This window comes from Setaria viridis, chromosome 7 (assembly GCF_005286985.2).
Source record: "Setaria viridis chromosome 7, Setaria_viridis_v4.0, whole genome shotgun sequence".
Lineage (NCBI taxonomy): Eukaryota > Viridiplantae > Streptophyta > Magnoliopsida > Poales > Poaceae > Setaria > Setaria viridis.
Genome location: NC_048269.2, coordinates 13,940,366 through 13,955,258, shown reverse-complemented (window position 1 = coordinate 13,955,258; position 14,893 = coordinate 13,940,366). Strand labels below are relative to the sequence as shown.

Genomic DNA, 14,893 nt, shown 5'->3' with positions numbered 1-14,893 from the left:
TTGAGTTGTTTATTTGTGCTGTTACCTAAGACCCATGGATTTCTAGTGTACAAATAGGCATATTGGCGCGCGATGCCGCGACTGTTCAAGAAGGATGTCAGTAGTTTTTACCTTATATCTATTTGCTAATATAATTGTATATTTTTGTGACAACTTCAACTTTTTTATTCATAATTTTCAACTCTTGCTCTTAGGCCTTCTCCAACGATTATAGTCAACTACTAGCTCATGCACATAAGAGATAGTGTAAGAGATGGATCTTCCAACAATTAGAGTCAAACATCTTATGTTTACATAACCCCACGCATTAGGGCAGTCCCAACCCAAGACGCTAGTCGTGGTTTTCATAAGCTCCACATCATCAACAAAATAGTACTGGACACTACTCTTCCAATGCAAACACCACTATTCTATACTTGAATTTAATACTACTTGTCTCTCATTATATCTTGGATGGTGTGTAGAAACTAGATCTAATGCAAGATTTGGTTTCCTTCTCTTTCTTCATTTACTCTCTTGTCACATTATCTTTTATCCTAGGTGGCAGCTCATTTAATTCTATGGACACCATCCTAGTCATTGGGTTGGGATTGCTCTTATTCCCACATGATTTTTAGGAATTTGTGCATGTGACTATCTCTTGAATAAGAGATAGCTCTTCGTTCTCTTTTTCTACATGGGCAAAAATCTGACGTGGCATACTTATGAGCTAACTGAGTTGCTGTTATTAGAGGAGGCTTTCGCCCTGTTCGCTTCAGCTTATTCAGCCGGCTTATCAGCCACCGAACAGTATTTTCCTTTTACAACAAATCAGCCGTTTCAGCTTTTCAGCCGGCTTATAAGCTGAAGCGAACAGGCCCTTTAGCTGCAGCAAGCGGGATGAAGAGCGGGAAAAAAGTGGTAACAGTACAGTGGCATCCAGGCAATCATTTTGTGGGGCCCTCATGGGCCTAGATGAACTGTGTTGGGTATAAAATAGTATTACTCATGCATCGAAAACTATTCCTAACAGACAGGAGCCCTTTTCTATGTTGGCTGCCTTTAGAGCAAGTATAATAAGGGGCTGTAAGCTGGCTGAATGCTGACGTGGAGGAGAGAGAAGAGGTGAGAGAGGAGAAGCGGGCTATAAGCTTATAGCCGATTTAGGCACAGGAACCAAGAAACTTTGTGAGAATGACTTGTGGACCATGTATTAATGGTGAAGAGCTAACCATTGTACGAGTGGGCTAGGAAAAGGCTGAGAGAAACCTTGCAGCCCGCTTGCTAGCTGCGTTATTAAACTTGCTCTTAGTGGTTTACGGGCGCTGCGTTGAGATCGCGAGCATAGTGTAATCCGGTAGCCACATGGTAACTTTGTTGTACCCGTTAACCTTTCTATGAGGCCGGGTCATCGTGGCCTTCTCCTTCTGATATGCTTAACAGGATGTTGACAAATGAGGCCTTCTCCTTCTGATATGCTTAACAGGATGTTGACAAATGACAAGAGCAATCAATATGTATATATTGCATTATTGCGGTTGCGGCTGCTTAGTTTTGCGTTGCGACGGAGAACTGAGCAGGAGCGGCACCAGATACAACTCATACGCGTCACGTCAACTATTGGCTGAGCGAGCTTGAAGTTATTGTACCCAAAACTTATCGTTCGCCAGTCACTTCCAATTGATTGCCTTTTGTAGCAGACACCTGTAGACGGGTCAGCACACCTTGCTGCTAGAGCTAAGGATTTATGTCCTATTGCTGTACCAGCTCAAAATAATCTTGGAAGACCAGCGCTTTCGAATCAGACGCACTTGTAAACATCAACAATCTTGCAGCACCATCCTAACCATGACCCCAATACAACGATCGCGGATAAACATATGGATCAAATAAATCAACAACAAAAAGGAGTGATTCTGCAATTCGCAAAAACGCACTGAATAGAGTTCATAACAAAGAGGTGTAGTATGTTATAGTGATCAACACCCTCGGGCAGATGAAACAACCGCATTTAACTGTAGGTTTGTTACCCTTCCTGACCGACAGCACCCCATCACAAACAGCATTGATTTACCGGATCTCGCAGACAAACAGCACCTCACCAATGCATGCATTTTACTGCTGTGCTGTTAAGGATGGGTAATTTCCCATCAAGTTGTCATCACCTCAGGATTCAGTTAGGGTAATTTCCTATCAACTTGTCATCACCTCAGGATTCAGTTTGGTCATCGGACACGCGAAGCCTTGCAAATGTCAAGTAGCCAGTGTGCCCTTTAGCAGTGCTACAAGGCCTAACCAGAATGGAGTTGTTCTTCTGTGCGTGGTCTGCATTTTCTCCTGATGCTGTGGACCTTTTTCTTTTCTGCGGAGGCCCCACGTTAGACTCATCGGCAGTACCACTTTTCAGAGCACCATCTCTTACTTCATATGTGCGAAGAAGAATTTCAAAGGTTCTAATATCTGCAGAACAAAATATAATTCAGTCAGCTGTAACTTTGGCAATGCATACAGCAGGTGAAAAGTGCTATACATATTTCTGTTTGATACTTGCAACCTAAAACTGTAACAGAGTATAATTTATAAGCAAATATCATCCAACCCAATCAACACATAGGAGTATGAAAACACATTCAGATACAAGCAAATTCTTATTTTACCCAATGCTCGTGAAGCAAAATCATGTGCCATTGCACATCTCTTTGCATCACATGAACAGTGCTAGCACATCTAACACGTGCAATTTTTTATTTCTTGTTTGCATCCAGATTATGGGAGCACATACATACGCAACAATGACACAAATCTATATCCAGGAAATATAATCTACTTTTTATTATAGGAGTATAATGGAGAAATAAAATTAACTCAATTTCCAGTGCTTTAGGCCTGTTTGATTGCCCCATTGGTAGGCCAAAGCTAAAACTAGGTCATGACCAAAATTTTGTAAAAGAGTTTGTCTGGATTGTTACCACACCAAAATCCATAAACATTGCTAAATAACTAACATGGGAGTATGACACCTAGGCCCCACATTTTATAAAATATGCTGACACCCAAACATAGTCAATATAGGTCTCATTTTGTATATTTAATCAAGCTCAGATTAGTAATTAAAGTTACGGTTTCAGAGTAATTGGCATTTAAAACTGTTCACCACCCTTTAATGCGTGTTACATAGCCCTAGTGTGCCGTCACATAGCCTTCGCATGGACTTTGACTGCCAACGACACTGAGGGGAGCGAATTCAGCAGCTGAAAGATGCTGTGGTTCTGTGAAAGAATCATCTAAACTAAGCATGCCCCTAGTGTGCAAAATTGGTACCCAAAAGATAGGATAGTTTCAGTGTCCAAATAAATGTACGGTTATGCTTCGCGTCTTGCGTCCGATGCGAGCGCGAGTCATCGGACAATTCACCACGAGGCCCACCTGCCCACGACCTGCTATGAGTGACGTGGGTCCTTTCCATCCACAAAAGTATCCAAAGGTGTGCATCCTTATCCATTCAAGCTCCTCCCTATCTTCTTCGCAAGCATCACCATGGAGTCATGGAGATCACAGTAGCGCTGCTCCCTTCCGTTCTCCTCCTCGATCCGCCATGAAGCCAAGGACTAGCAACTCCGCAACCTCTCCACGGCGGCTGACCGCCCCCATTGCCTCCGTCCTCGTCTTCTCCATCCCCTTTCCCTCCATTGCTCCTCTCCACTCCCTAGCTAGTTGGTGCCCGGCCTCGGCGACCCGTGCAATGGCTACACCGCCCGCGTGTGCTTGCAGGCACGATCGGTGAAGGAAAGTCGCCGACCATCCCCCTTCCATTTTTGCTTGCCTCTTTGTTTGGGATTTGTAATGTTTCAATATTGAATTTCAGATGTTGCAATGGTTGACTTGAGATGTTGCCGTGAGGATTGTGATTCTAGAAGTATGTTTTCTTAGCATTTTTTTTCAATTTTGCTGCAGCAGATCATTTGGAATGTTGAGATTGTATCATTTTCATGTTGCAATGACAAAATATCAATGCAACATTCTGATTTCACATGTGCAACAGACAATAACAGTATCTGCAACATCAAGTTTTCTTAATCTTGTTGCTGTAACATGCTGTTGAAGAATATTTCTGATGTTGCATACTTGCATACGGTCTTTGTAGATGTTGCAATAGATTTTAGTGTTCCATGAAAAAAAATTGAATGTTGCATGCAATATGGTAAGTATGTTGTGGTGGGATTTTTTCACATTGGAGCGACTGCCCGATGCTAGGCCCGGACGTCAGACATCCGGGTGCTAGCAAGTCCCATAAATGTAACATATAGACATTGAACAAAGGCATGAAGGATAGCACTAAACAGCCCAGAGCTAATAGTAGTTCAATTATCAGGTCATGGCCCAATCAGAGAATATAAGTTATCAAAACTCTGTGTGTACAGTGTGCTTGCGTCAATAGCTGTTAGCCTTTGTATGTCCGTATGACTTCATGTGGGCAATCTGGGTGCACGTGTCCGGACCCCTGCTACTGCTTAGCCCTGCTGCAGGGAAGTAGAATACTAGCATGTTGCAGCAATGCTACCCGCAAGGTAGTATCCATATGCTAAGGGTGAACATGACCAACAGAGAAGAATATAGTATGAGATTAGGCACCAACAGAACTAGAATTCTAATCTTGGGTAGAAATTGGCTACTGAGATGGTGTTGTTAGCGTATCAGGGGCTAGAAAGTGGTAACCATGGTTTTTAAAGCGGTAAGGCGAGGTGAGGCGACACACCACCGCTCAGACGCCTAGGCACTTAAGGCGTGAGGCAAGGTGACACCTTACACACCCATATACACATACATCTACCTGCAAAAGAAAAAGAAAAACAGAGGACCAGTGGACCTAAAGATGGAAAGAAGGCCCATCGAATCAGCCAAACCCAAGTCAGCCCAACTCCCCCACCTTATCCCTAGGCTCCTAGCCTCCCACCACCGTATCCACTCCTCCCGGTCCCCTCGACTCCGCCGCCGCTGACGCCTGCCCGCCTCTGCCTCCTCCTCCACCACCGCAGGCCGTCCGCGCCGCGGCCACGGGCTCTCTCCGTCTGGTCGAGGACTGCCACAGGCCGCCTCAATCATGCACCGCACGATGCAAGACTGGAGGAGGAAGAGGAAGGACAGGAGGTGGCGGTGCGGCTCCGTCCCCCGGCGGCGCAGCACTGAATTCGGCGGCCAAGGCAATGGATCGTTAAGCGATGCCGGCGCCAGATTTTTTTACTGCCTGGATGCCTAGGCGACACCTTAAAAACCATGGTGGTAACGTATGTGCCTTTGTGGAATCCCTGAGGCCTCTGAAGGACTGTTTGCCCGGTTGCAGAGTAAGTGCTATCCATGATGGCTAAAGGAGTTAAGAGAAGAATTCTTACTCACTACAGCAAGATAACCATGTCCAAGCGTAGGCAGACATTAAAAAACACATATCTTCTTCCTTAACCCAAACTGGCAAGGAACCCTCAGATTTTCATACAATGGACAAGAACGAAACCCTGAAGGCTGCGACTATGCAGCTCATGCTGATAAAAATTGAAGTTAAAGCTCAAGGAATGAACTCAGTTGGTTCAAGCACCCCTGATGAAGCAAGGACATTTTGTTTATCAGCAGACCTAAAGGGTCGTGAAGGAGGACAAAAGCCTGCTCATGCTTGCTGTCTTGCCCCTTGATTGGACAGGAAGTGAACCGTCAATTGTTGGAGATGCCATTGCACAAGAAAATATAAGAAACAAAACACTATCCCGCAAAGGAATGGAGCACAATTTTTGGCGAGAAAACAGTGGCTTGCCCCCTCCATAAGGACACTTTGGTGTTTGCAAATCAATTTGTAGAGGCATGTATTCATTTTCTTCCTCACTCACTTTTGCTTCTCTTTATCAACTTGATCATCAAGCTTTAGCCTCCTGTGCTCAGTCTCAATAGTGTAGGTTCCAATTAGAGTGAGCCAATTTCCGGTCTCATGTCAGTTTTGATGTGTTACATAATTTTTTGGGACTTCTCAAATTTGATCCATATCCTAGAGATTCATATATTATCATTCCTGGGTTTAAGTGGGCACTATCAATGTTTATGGAGGTAACAGACTTAATGATAACGACCAATAATGTTTTTCCAACTCTATACACAATCAACTTAACAGCTGGCATGCCCATTATGTGAAAATTCCTACATTTTCAGATCAAAATGTAGACTGTTATGGAGCTTTAACTCTGAATCACATGAAATTTAAAAAATGGTTTGTTTTGAAAGAAGCACTTAAGTAAGAGAAAGTGCCAAACCTGTGAAACATGATCTCATAGCTTCGCAAGCACGTTGTACTTGCTCAATGCAAGGTGAAAAGGAGCACAGAATGCCATCTTGCTTTAGCATTGAACCAACAGAAGGTATTGCAAGCCAAGGCTGGGGCAAGTCCAGGAAGACAGCATCAGTGGCAGCACGATGCTCCTCTGGGAATCCTTCCCCTTGTATATCCCTCACATTGACTGTGATCAGGCTGCTAAGGCCATTTCTCTCGAAGTCTTCCCTATTTATAAGAAGAACTGAAATTATAATAGCACAGACATATAACTGAAAATTCATCCATGATATTCCCTGGTAAAACTATTCTTTCTACAACAGAATATTTCTTGAAAATTTGAAATTAACATGGATATCTAAGACCTCAAAGAAATATTGAAGACTAAAACTGATGTGACATTCTTAGGATCAATTTTTGTCATTGCACAATCCACACTTCACATCGGACTGCCCTAAAATGCTCCTGAGGAAACATTATTCTTGTATCCTTTATTTTTCCTCCAAACATGTCTGTGAAGAGTAATATCACTAGTCCTATATGTGCTGCAAGGGCAGAGTTCAGAAACTCTTGTTCAGCCTAACCAGGGGCTAAGGCACTTCACATATAACTGTCCAAGTTGTACACATGCAAGCAATTTGGAGACATTTAATGGACAATGGTATTCAAGAGTGTACTGGAGATATTCCAATATTAATGTATAGATTTTTGCTATCCCAACCATAAATACGCTCATTTGCTTCCACCTCAGCAATCAACAGATTGAGCCCTCAAAGCTTAAGGAGTATCCGTAGTTCCAGTTACAAAATCATATGTTCTTATAGATTTTGAAGAAGTTATCTCTTGCTCTCTTAGGATTGGGAGACATGGAAGTCTACTGTGTATATCCCAAAAAAATTTCTAGCGCCATTGCTATTATCAGCTGAGCAGCTCCACTGATGGAATATCAATGGTTGCTATTTTGTCACCTGAAGTGACAATTACCTTAAACATAAGACAAAATTCTTTACTCTGAGCCTCGTTGTAGCTAGGGAGCAAAACACCAGGCAGAGATTGGCCGCTAATTACATTCGCTCTTGAGTGAATTTTCGTTCTCATATGCTATATCATTAACAATGATATTATCCCTGAAATGCCATTTAGGAAAATTATCTCTTAGGTTTTATGGAGGTGGATCAGTTGAATCCGGCAATTATACTTATGCTGATGTGACACGGGTTGCGAAAATCTCATTTCGTATATCCTAATTAAAGGCGAGATGTTGCATAGAAAGCCTTGACCACACAGATCAAGTAAGCAGCTCACTCAGACAACACAAAGTAAAACAGAGTGCTTCTAGTAGGTTACCTTGCTGAGGCAGCCCTCTGCTCGTGGAAATCAAATGTGTGGACACGGCCGTGCGGCGCGACAGCACGCGCCAGCGAGGTGGTGAGCGAGCCGCTGCCCGTGCCGGACTCGAGAACGACGCACCCGGGGACGAGCTCGAGGTAGGCGACGACGAGGCTGATGTCGGCGATGTAGAGGATCTGGGTCCGGTGGCTGAGCACCAGCGTCCATAGCTCCGGGGTCGGCGCAAGGAGGTGCACGAACCCACCACCGGCCTTGCCGCCGCCGCCCCCCTTGCCCCCTCCGCCCCTGCCTCCGCCGCCGCCGGAGGCGCTGAAGACCTTGGATCCGAAGGGAAGGCCGATCCAGTCGTCGTGGCGGAAGACTCCGAACCGATTCTGGAGGACGCCGCCGGCGCGGACCGCGACAGCGCGCATCGCGTCGTGGCGCTCGTACACCACCACCGTGTCGCCCTCCGCGATGCGGCGCTGCAAGGTGAGCTTGTTCGCGGGGTCGAGTGGGACCATCATGCTTGTGTACGGAGGGGCCGCAAGCAGGGGTGGCGCCCGGCGGTGAGAGGTCACGGAGGGCGGCGGCGGCGGCGGATGGGGTTTTGGGTTGGGGTTTATTGCTCGATTTGCTGGCGCCGTCCGGACCCTCGGATTGGGGATTTGAGCAGGGGTATTTCGGTCAATTGGACGATACGCGTGTTAATATTGTATCCGCTACCAAATAAGCTCGGGCCACTACGATTTTGGGAAGTATTTGTACAGCACGCGGAGGAGTTCCATGCAGCTCCTGTGCACGGACCGATTTGATAGTCTGGCGCACCTTGTGTCGTTCTAAAATGCCGTAGAGATGAACAAAGAACAACAAGATAGGTTGGAAAAGCTAAGGCAAAGAGAAAAGGATAAAAATTAATATGTTGATATGTTTTGATCGATTGCATTCTTTTCAATCAGTCATGACCCTTTATATTTATAGGGAGGGGCTTGCCCATTAGAAGTTAAAACCTGTGTTTGGATGTAGATATTTAGGCTTGAAATTCGAAATTGGTATTGGCAGCCTCGAATGCTAGCTGTTTGGATGTCCTGAAATTCGAAATTGGAAATTAAGTCCAATACCAACCGGTATTCATTCCACCCTCATCCACTCACCCTCGATGCCGAGCTGGACCCCTCTGTATTCGCTGGTATTGTCTCTTCCCGTCCCTCACGTCTCTCTCTCACCTTTTCCTCCTGTGTGTGCTGTCGGCCATACATCTATTGGCCCCACTGGGAGGCTTGGCAGTCTTACATACGGGACTGTACACCAAGACGTGTCAGACATGAAGACTACAGTGTAGCATGGTGTGGTCTACGTGGAGCATAAGGACTAGTCAAGAAACTACTCATAGCAATTACAGTATGACTCTCTGGTCAAATCCAACTAGTACTCTTGTAAACAACCGACCTGTAACCCTACCCCCAGCAATATAAGGCGAGGCAGGGACCCCCTCCAAACAATCATCAATCAATACAATCTAACCAACACACAGGACGTAGGGTATTACGCGACATAAGCGGCCTGAACTTGTCTAAATCGTGTGTTCGAGTTCACCTTCGAGTTCCTGATCTTCGGCGAGCCACACGCATAAAACACTCCTTTGGGTACCCCTTGGTAGGTTGCCGGGTCTAAACACTAACAACTGGCACGTCAGGTAGGGAATCTCGCCAAAGATCCACTAGCGAACTCGATGGCTCTAGTCATCATGAAACCTACCGTCGCGTTTGAAGAAAGCACAATGTTCGTCTTCGGCTCCTGGGTCTGCGTCGCGAACGGCGCTGGAAACTTCCACCGCCACATCGCGCCGGCTTCGGAGGAGAAGCACTACGATATCAACCTCCATCGCCAAGCTTTGGAGGATTTCATTGAAAAATTCAGCGAAATTTTCAATCTCTTCCAAGGCCCATTGGACGAGTCCGAGTACAACTCGACTTCTCCCACCAATTGGACTGGTTCTCACGAGCTGGCGCTTGAGCTATCGTGCGAATCGGTCTATGATACAAGTTAGTTCCCGTTCGGACTCCGAAATACGGGCACCATCTACCAAGCTTCCCTGTCCACATCACAATCCGACTTGGATTCGATCGAGGACCTCGACTACTACTCGGATCTGGACGAGGAGATTCCTTTATCAGGTCCACAGCAAGGCCTAACAATCACATCTACTCCACAAGGCAGATTCGTCTACTGGCCCGGCATGAAACCATCTGCCCTCACCAAGGATGACAAGTCACGCATTGTCGTATAGCTCGAAAACCTTCCATACCAAGAGGGAACACCTCTGTCTCCTATCTACGAAGAAGACGGACCCATAGAGATCATCACGTCAAGCTCGAGTAGTTTCTCCCCTGAGCGAGAACTACTCACTATCGTCGCTGCACAAGACAGCGACAGAGCAAAACAACCCAAAAGAAATCCATGACGCGAACGCCATCCAGACAATATGTCGGCGGACGAACTCTCTGCCAATGTGCAAGGAGAAGAGACCGAGAGTTAAAGGAATCATTGGCATACAAGAAACGCAGCATGAGTAAAACGTCATCGCTGCCTTACATCTGACTTACCCATCATGAACTTAGATCACGCGTTCGAAATAGTTCAAATGCGTCACCATCACACTCCTCTCGCCACCATTACCTCCATTGACCTGCTCACCCGCACGATGGCGCAAGACAAGTACACCAAGCAACAGGCTCTACTGGCGGAACACGCATACGAACAACTCGATCAGGAGAGACCAATTAGCTCATTCCGACGCACCTCCTCCCAACATGGCAGCAACAGCAGGCATCCAAGTCGCCTCAAAGATGCCAGAAATGAGGTTCCCAGAATCGAGAACCCTAGAGCAAGTCAGCACAGGGCAGAAGGTAGTTGGACGGGACCCTCGGGAGGCTGTGGCTACCATGGGCCCCGCTAAGAGCTTGAGCAATCTTGTGACCTCCGTCAGCGTCTTCATCAAAGGATGCCACCGCGAACGCGAGTAGGAAGAAGACTACTCAAGAGAAGACACCGATGGGTTCCCTCCTTCTCAAGACAAGTACGCAAGACGGTTCTACCCCATAAATTTAAACTTCCAGGTATTAACAAGTACGACGGCAAGCAAGACCCAGTCCAATGGCTGAGGTGCTACTCGCTAGTAGTCCAAGCGGCGGGAGGAAACAATGACACTAAGGTCATCTATTTCCCTATTTGCATGGAGGCAGGGCCACTCATGTGGCTCGAGTCTCTAGAAAGGAACTCCATCGACATGTGGAGTCAACTGAAGGCAGCGTTCATAAATAACTTTGTTGGGGCAATGAAACATCCTGGTAACAGGATTAACTTGTCACAAGTTAAACAGCAATAAGGCGAAACTCTACGTATTTATCTACGCCATTTCTTCAACAAGAAGGCCACTGTCGTGAACATCATGGAGAAGGATGCTATAGAGTGCTTCCAAAATGGTCTCTATGACCGCCGAATGTTCCAAGACTTTGACAGAAGACGCTTGAAGCATATCAAGCTCTTAAGACCATGATACAAGCCTGGGTAGATGAAGAAGATAAGGAGATCGAGCGTCTTGAATCTAGTTGTAACAGAGGCCAGAACAACAACAACTAGAGCAACGACCAAAGTAACGGTAAGAATCGCAACGATCATCTCAACGACAACTGAGGCAACTACTCGGGTGGTCAAAATCGCAAGAGGAAGCCAGACATTACTATCACGGCGATGTCCGAGTCCTCCAAGAAAAGCGGTGGAAATCAAGAAAGGACACCATTCAAGGAGTTCCTGAAGAAACAGTGCCCATGATACCCACACTCCGAACACTCTGCGAGGGATTGCTATAGCCTTCACAGAGTCATGAAAGATTTGCCGAAACCCTCTGGAGCAAAGGATAAGGGAAAGGCCAAAGAAGACGAAGACGAGGTCAACAATGGAAAATTTCAGAACCCGTCCAACACCATCAACGTGATCTTCGACGGCACACTAGGTACTGCCACAAAACGGTCCCAAAAACTAGCCCTCCAGAAGATCATGTGCATTGAACTAGCAACGCCTACGTTCCTCAAGTGGTCCGAGGTGCCAATCACCTTCTCCAGGAAGGATCAGTGGACTAATTTGTTAGGCCTGAGGTGCTACCCTCTCGTCCTGGATCCAGTAGCCACAGGCTCTCGACTCACAAAAGTACTCATCGACGACGGCAACGGCCTCAATGTGCTCTTCGCCAAGACTCTGAGGAAGATGGGCCTCAATGTTACGGATATGCTCACCCTGACAAACTCTCCATTCTATGGGATTGTCCCGGGTAACATGGCTGTACCCCTTGGTCAGGTGGTTTTGCTAGTTATTTTCGGGACCAAGGATCACTACCGGATCGAGTACATCCGGTTTGAGGTGGCTGACTTTGAAACATCGTATCACGCCATCCTCGGAAGACCAGCACTGGCCAAGTTCATGGCCATCCTGCATTACATGTACCTAGTACTCAAGATGCTAGGACCCAAGGAAGTACTCTCCCTACACGGAGACTTGAAGATATCATACGGTTGCGACACAAAAGCCGTGGAGCTGCCAACGACTACTCGGGTGCCAAACTCCACGATGCAAGTCTTCGCTGTCTCCAAGAAACTGTCCCTGACAGAACTCAAAATCCTAGAGAAGAAGTCGGGGGCAACCAAGGTCAAGCTGGCAGGAGAGGTTGATATCAAAGCTATTGACCTTGAGACTGGTGATAGCTCTAAGACAGCCATGATTGGCTCAGGGCTAGATCTAAAATAGGAAGATGTGTTTGTCAGCTTCCTCCAGGCCAACCGAGACATCTTCGCATGGAAGCCATCTGATATGCCAGAAGTGCCTAGGGAGTTGATCAAGCACTCGCTGAATGTGGATCCCAAAGCTACGCCCAAGCAACAACGACTACGTCAGTTTGCCCAAGACAGAAGAGAAGCTATCAAAAACGAGTTGGCCAAACTACTCGTGGCTGGCTTCATAAAAGAAGTCTATCATCCAGAGTGGCTGTCCAACCCTGTCCTAGTGCGAAAGAAGTAGAACAACGAGTCGAGGATGTATGTAGATTACACGGACCTCAACAAGTACTGTCCAAAGGATCCCTTCGGGCTCCCAACGATCGATCAAGTCATCAACTCAACGGCTGGGTGCGCTCTACTCTGTTTCCTTGACTGCTACTCAGGGTATCACTAGATAGCACTCAAGGAAGAAGACCAGATTAAGACCACGTTCATAACCCCGTACGGAGCTTTCTGCTACACTACAATGCCCTTTGGGTTGAAGCACGCAGGCGCTACATATCAACGAGCCATCCAAGAATGCTTCAAAGATCAACTACACCACAACGTAGAGGCGTACGTGGATGACGTGGTCATAAAGATCAAAAATCCCGATGACTTCATTGCGGATTTGGAAGAAACCTTTGCATGCCTACGAGCATACTGATGGAAACTAAACCCAACAAAATGCATGTTCGGTGTACCCTCCGGAAAACTACTCGGGTTCATCATCAATCATCGAGGAATCAAGGCTAATCCCAAGAAGATCACTGCCATCACCAACTTGCACGCTCCATCATGCATCAAGGACGTCCAGAAGCAAATTGGATGCATGGCGGCCCTCAACAGATTCATCTCAAGACTTGGAGAAAGGGATTACCCTTCTTCAAACTACTCAAGCGGCAAGAAAAGTTCCTATGGACCGAGGAGGCGAAACAAGCCCATTAACAGCTAAAGGACTTCCTATCAAAGCGACCGGTCCTCACGGTGCCTACTCCCAATGAAGACTTGCTGCTCTACATCGCCGCGACTACTAATGTCGTCAGCACGGCGATCGTGGTCGAAATACCAGAACCAGGCTATGTATATAATGTATAGAGGCCTGTGTACTTCGTTAGCGAGGTGTTGTCAGACTCCAAAACCAGGTACTCACCAGTACAAAAGTTGCTATACGCAATACTACTCACCTCGTGGAAGCTACAATACTACTTCTAGGAACACAACATCTCCGTAATTATAGACTTCCCCTTAGGAGATATCCTCCACAACAGAGATGCAATAGGAAGGATCTCCAAGTGGGAAATAGAACTCAGAGCCTTGTCCCTGGAATTCAAACCAAGGACTGCGATCAAGTCGCAAGCACTAGTGATTTCATGGCAGAGTGGCGGGAAAATCAAGTACCCGCACCGGCAGAACGACTAGAGCATTGGGTCATGTAATTCGATGGATCACTCAAGCTTGAGGGTGCCGGTGCAGGAGTATTCTTAATCTCTCCCAAGGGCAAACAACTCAAATATGTGTTGTAAATCTTCTGGGAGGTCTCCAACAACGAAGCTGAATAGAAAGCGCTACTGCATAGGCTCTGCTTGGCAATCTCGCTGGGAATCAAACGGTAGTTGGTCTACGACAATTCACTAGTAGTCATCAACCAAGTCAACGATAAGTGGGATCGCCACAAAGACAACATGGATGCATATTGCCTTGAAGTGCGCAAGCTGGAGAATAAGTTCTCTGGTCTGGAGTTCCATCACGTGGCTCGTGACAACAACGCAGCCGCAGATGTCTTGTCCAAGATCGGATCTACTCGTGCTCAAGTTCCAGCTGGGGGTCTTCGTCCATGAGCTACACAAGCCATCCATAGTGGAGCCATCACCTTAAAAAACCATCGATCGATGCAATAATGAACCAAATCGGGAGGTTATGATGATCGACGTAGACTGGCGAGTACCCTTCATCGACTACATTAACGACCACAAGTTGCCTCCCGACAACACAGAAGCAGAGCAAGTCTCCTACGCGGCAAGAGCTATATTCTAGTTGGGGACAAACTCTACAAATGAGGCACATCATCAGGAGTACTCATGAAGTACGTTTCACAGCAAGATGGCAAGGACATACTGGAGGAGATTCACAAAGGCATCTACGACAACCACGCATCTTCAAGAACGATCATAGGCAAAGCTTTCAGAGCGGAATTCTATTGGCCTACAGCTCTCAAAGACGCCAAAGAACTAGTTCATCAGTGCCAAGGTTGTCAATTCTTCACCAAGCAGTAGTATGTCCCTGCCTACAAGCTGATCACTATACCACCCTCCTGGCCCTTCGCATGCTGGGGGCTAGACATAATTGATTTTCTGCCTATGGTGCCCGGGCGCTTGAACCGAGTACTCGTGGTGATCGACAAGTTCACCAAGTGGATCGTGGTGAAACCAGTAACCTGCCCCAAGGCAGATAGGTTACTTGA

The 14,893-nt window shown here is 46.6% G+C and overlaps 1 protein-coding gene across 1 annotated transcript; it reads right to left on the bottom strand.

Moving 5' to 3' along the window:
• Nucleotides 1–1,869: 1,869 nt before the first annotated feature.
• Nucleotides 1,870–8,286, bottom strand: LOC117862459 (uncharacterized). The gene is made up of 3 exons (XM_034745940.2): nt 7,637–8,286; nt 6,273–6,517; nt 1,870–2,439 (listed from the first exon to the last, which is right to left on the bottom strand). Exons 1-3 carry the CDS (start codon nt 8,143–8,145, stop codon nt 2,189–2,191), a joined length of 1,005 nt encoding a protein of 334 aa, XP_034601831.1. The 5' UTR covers nt 8,146–8,286; the 3' UTR covers nt 1,870–2,188.
• Nucleotides 8,287–14,893: the final 6,607 nt, after the last annotated feature.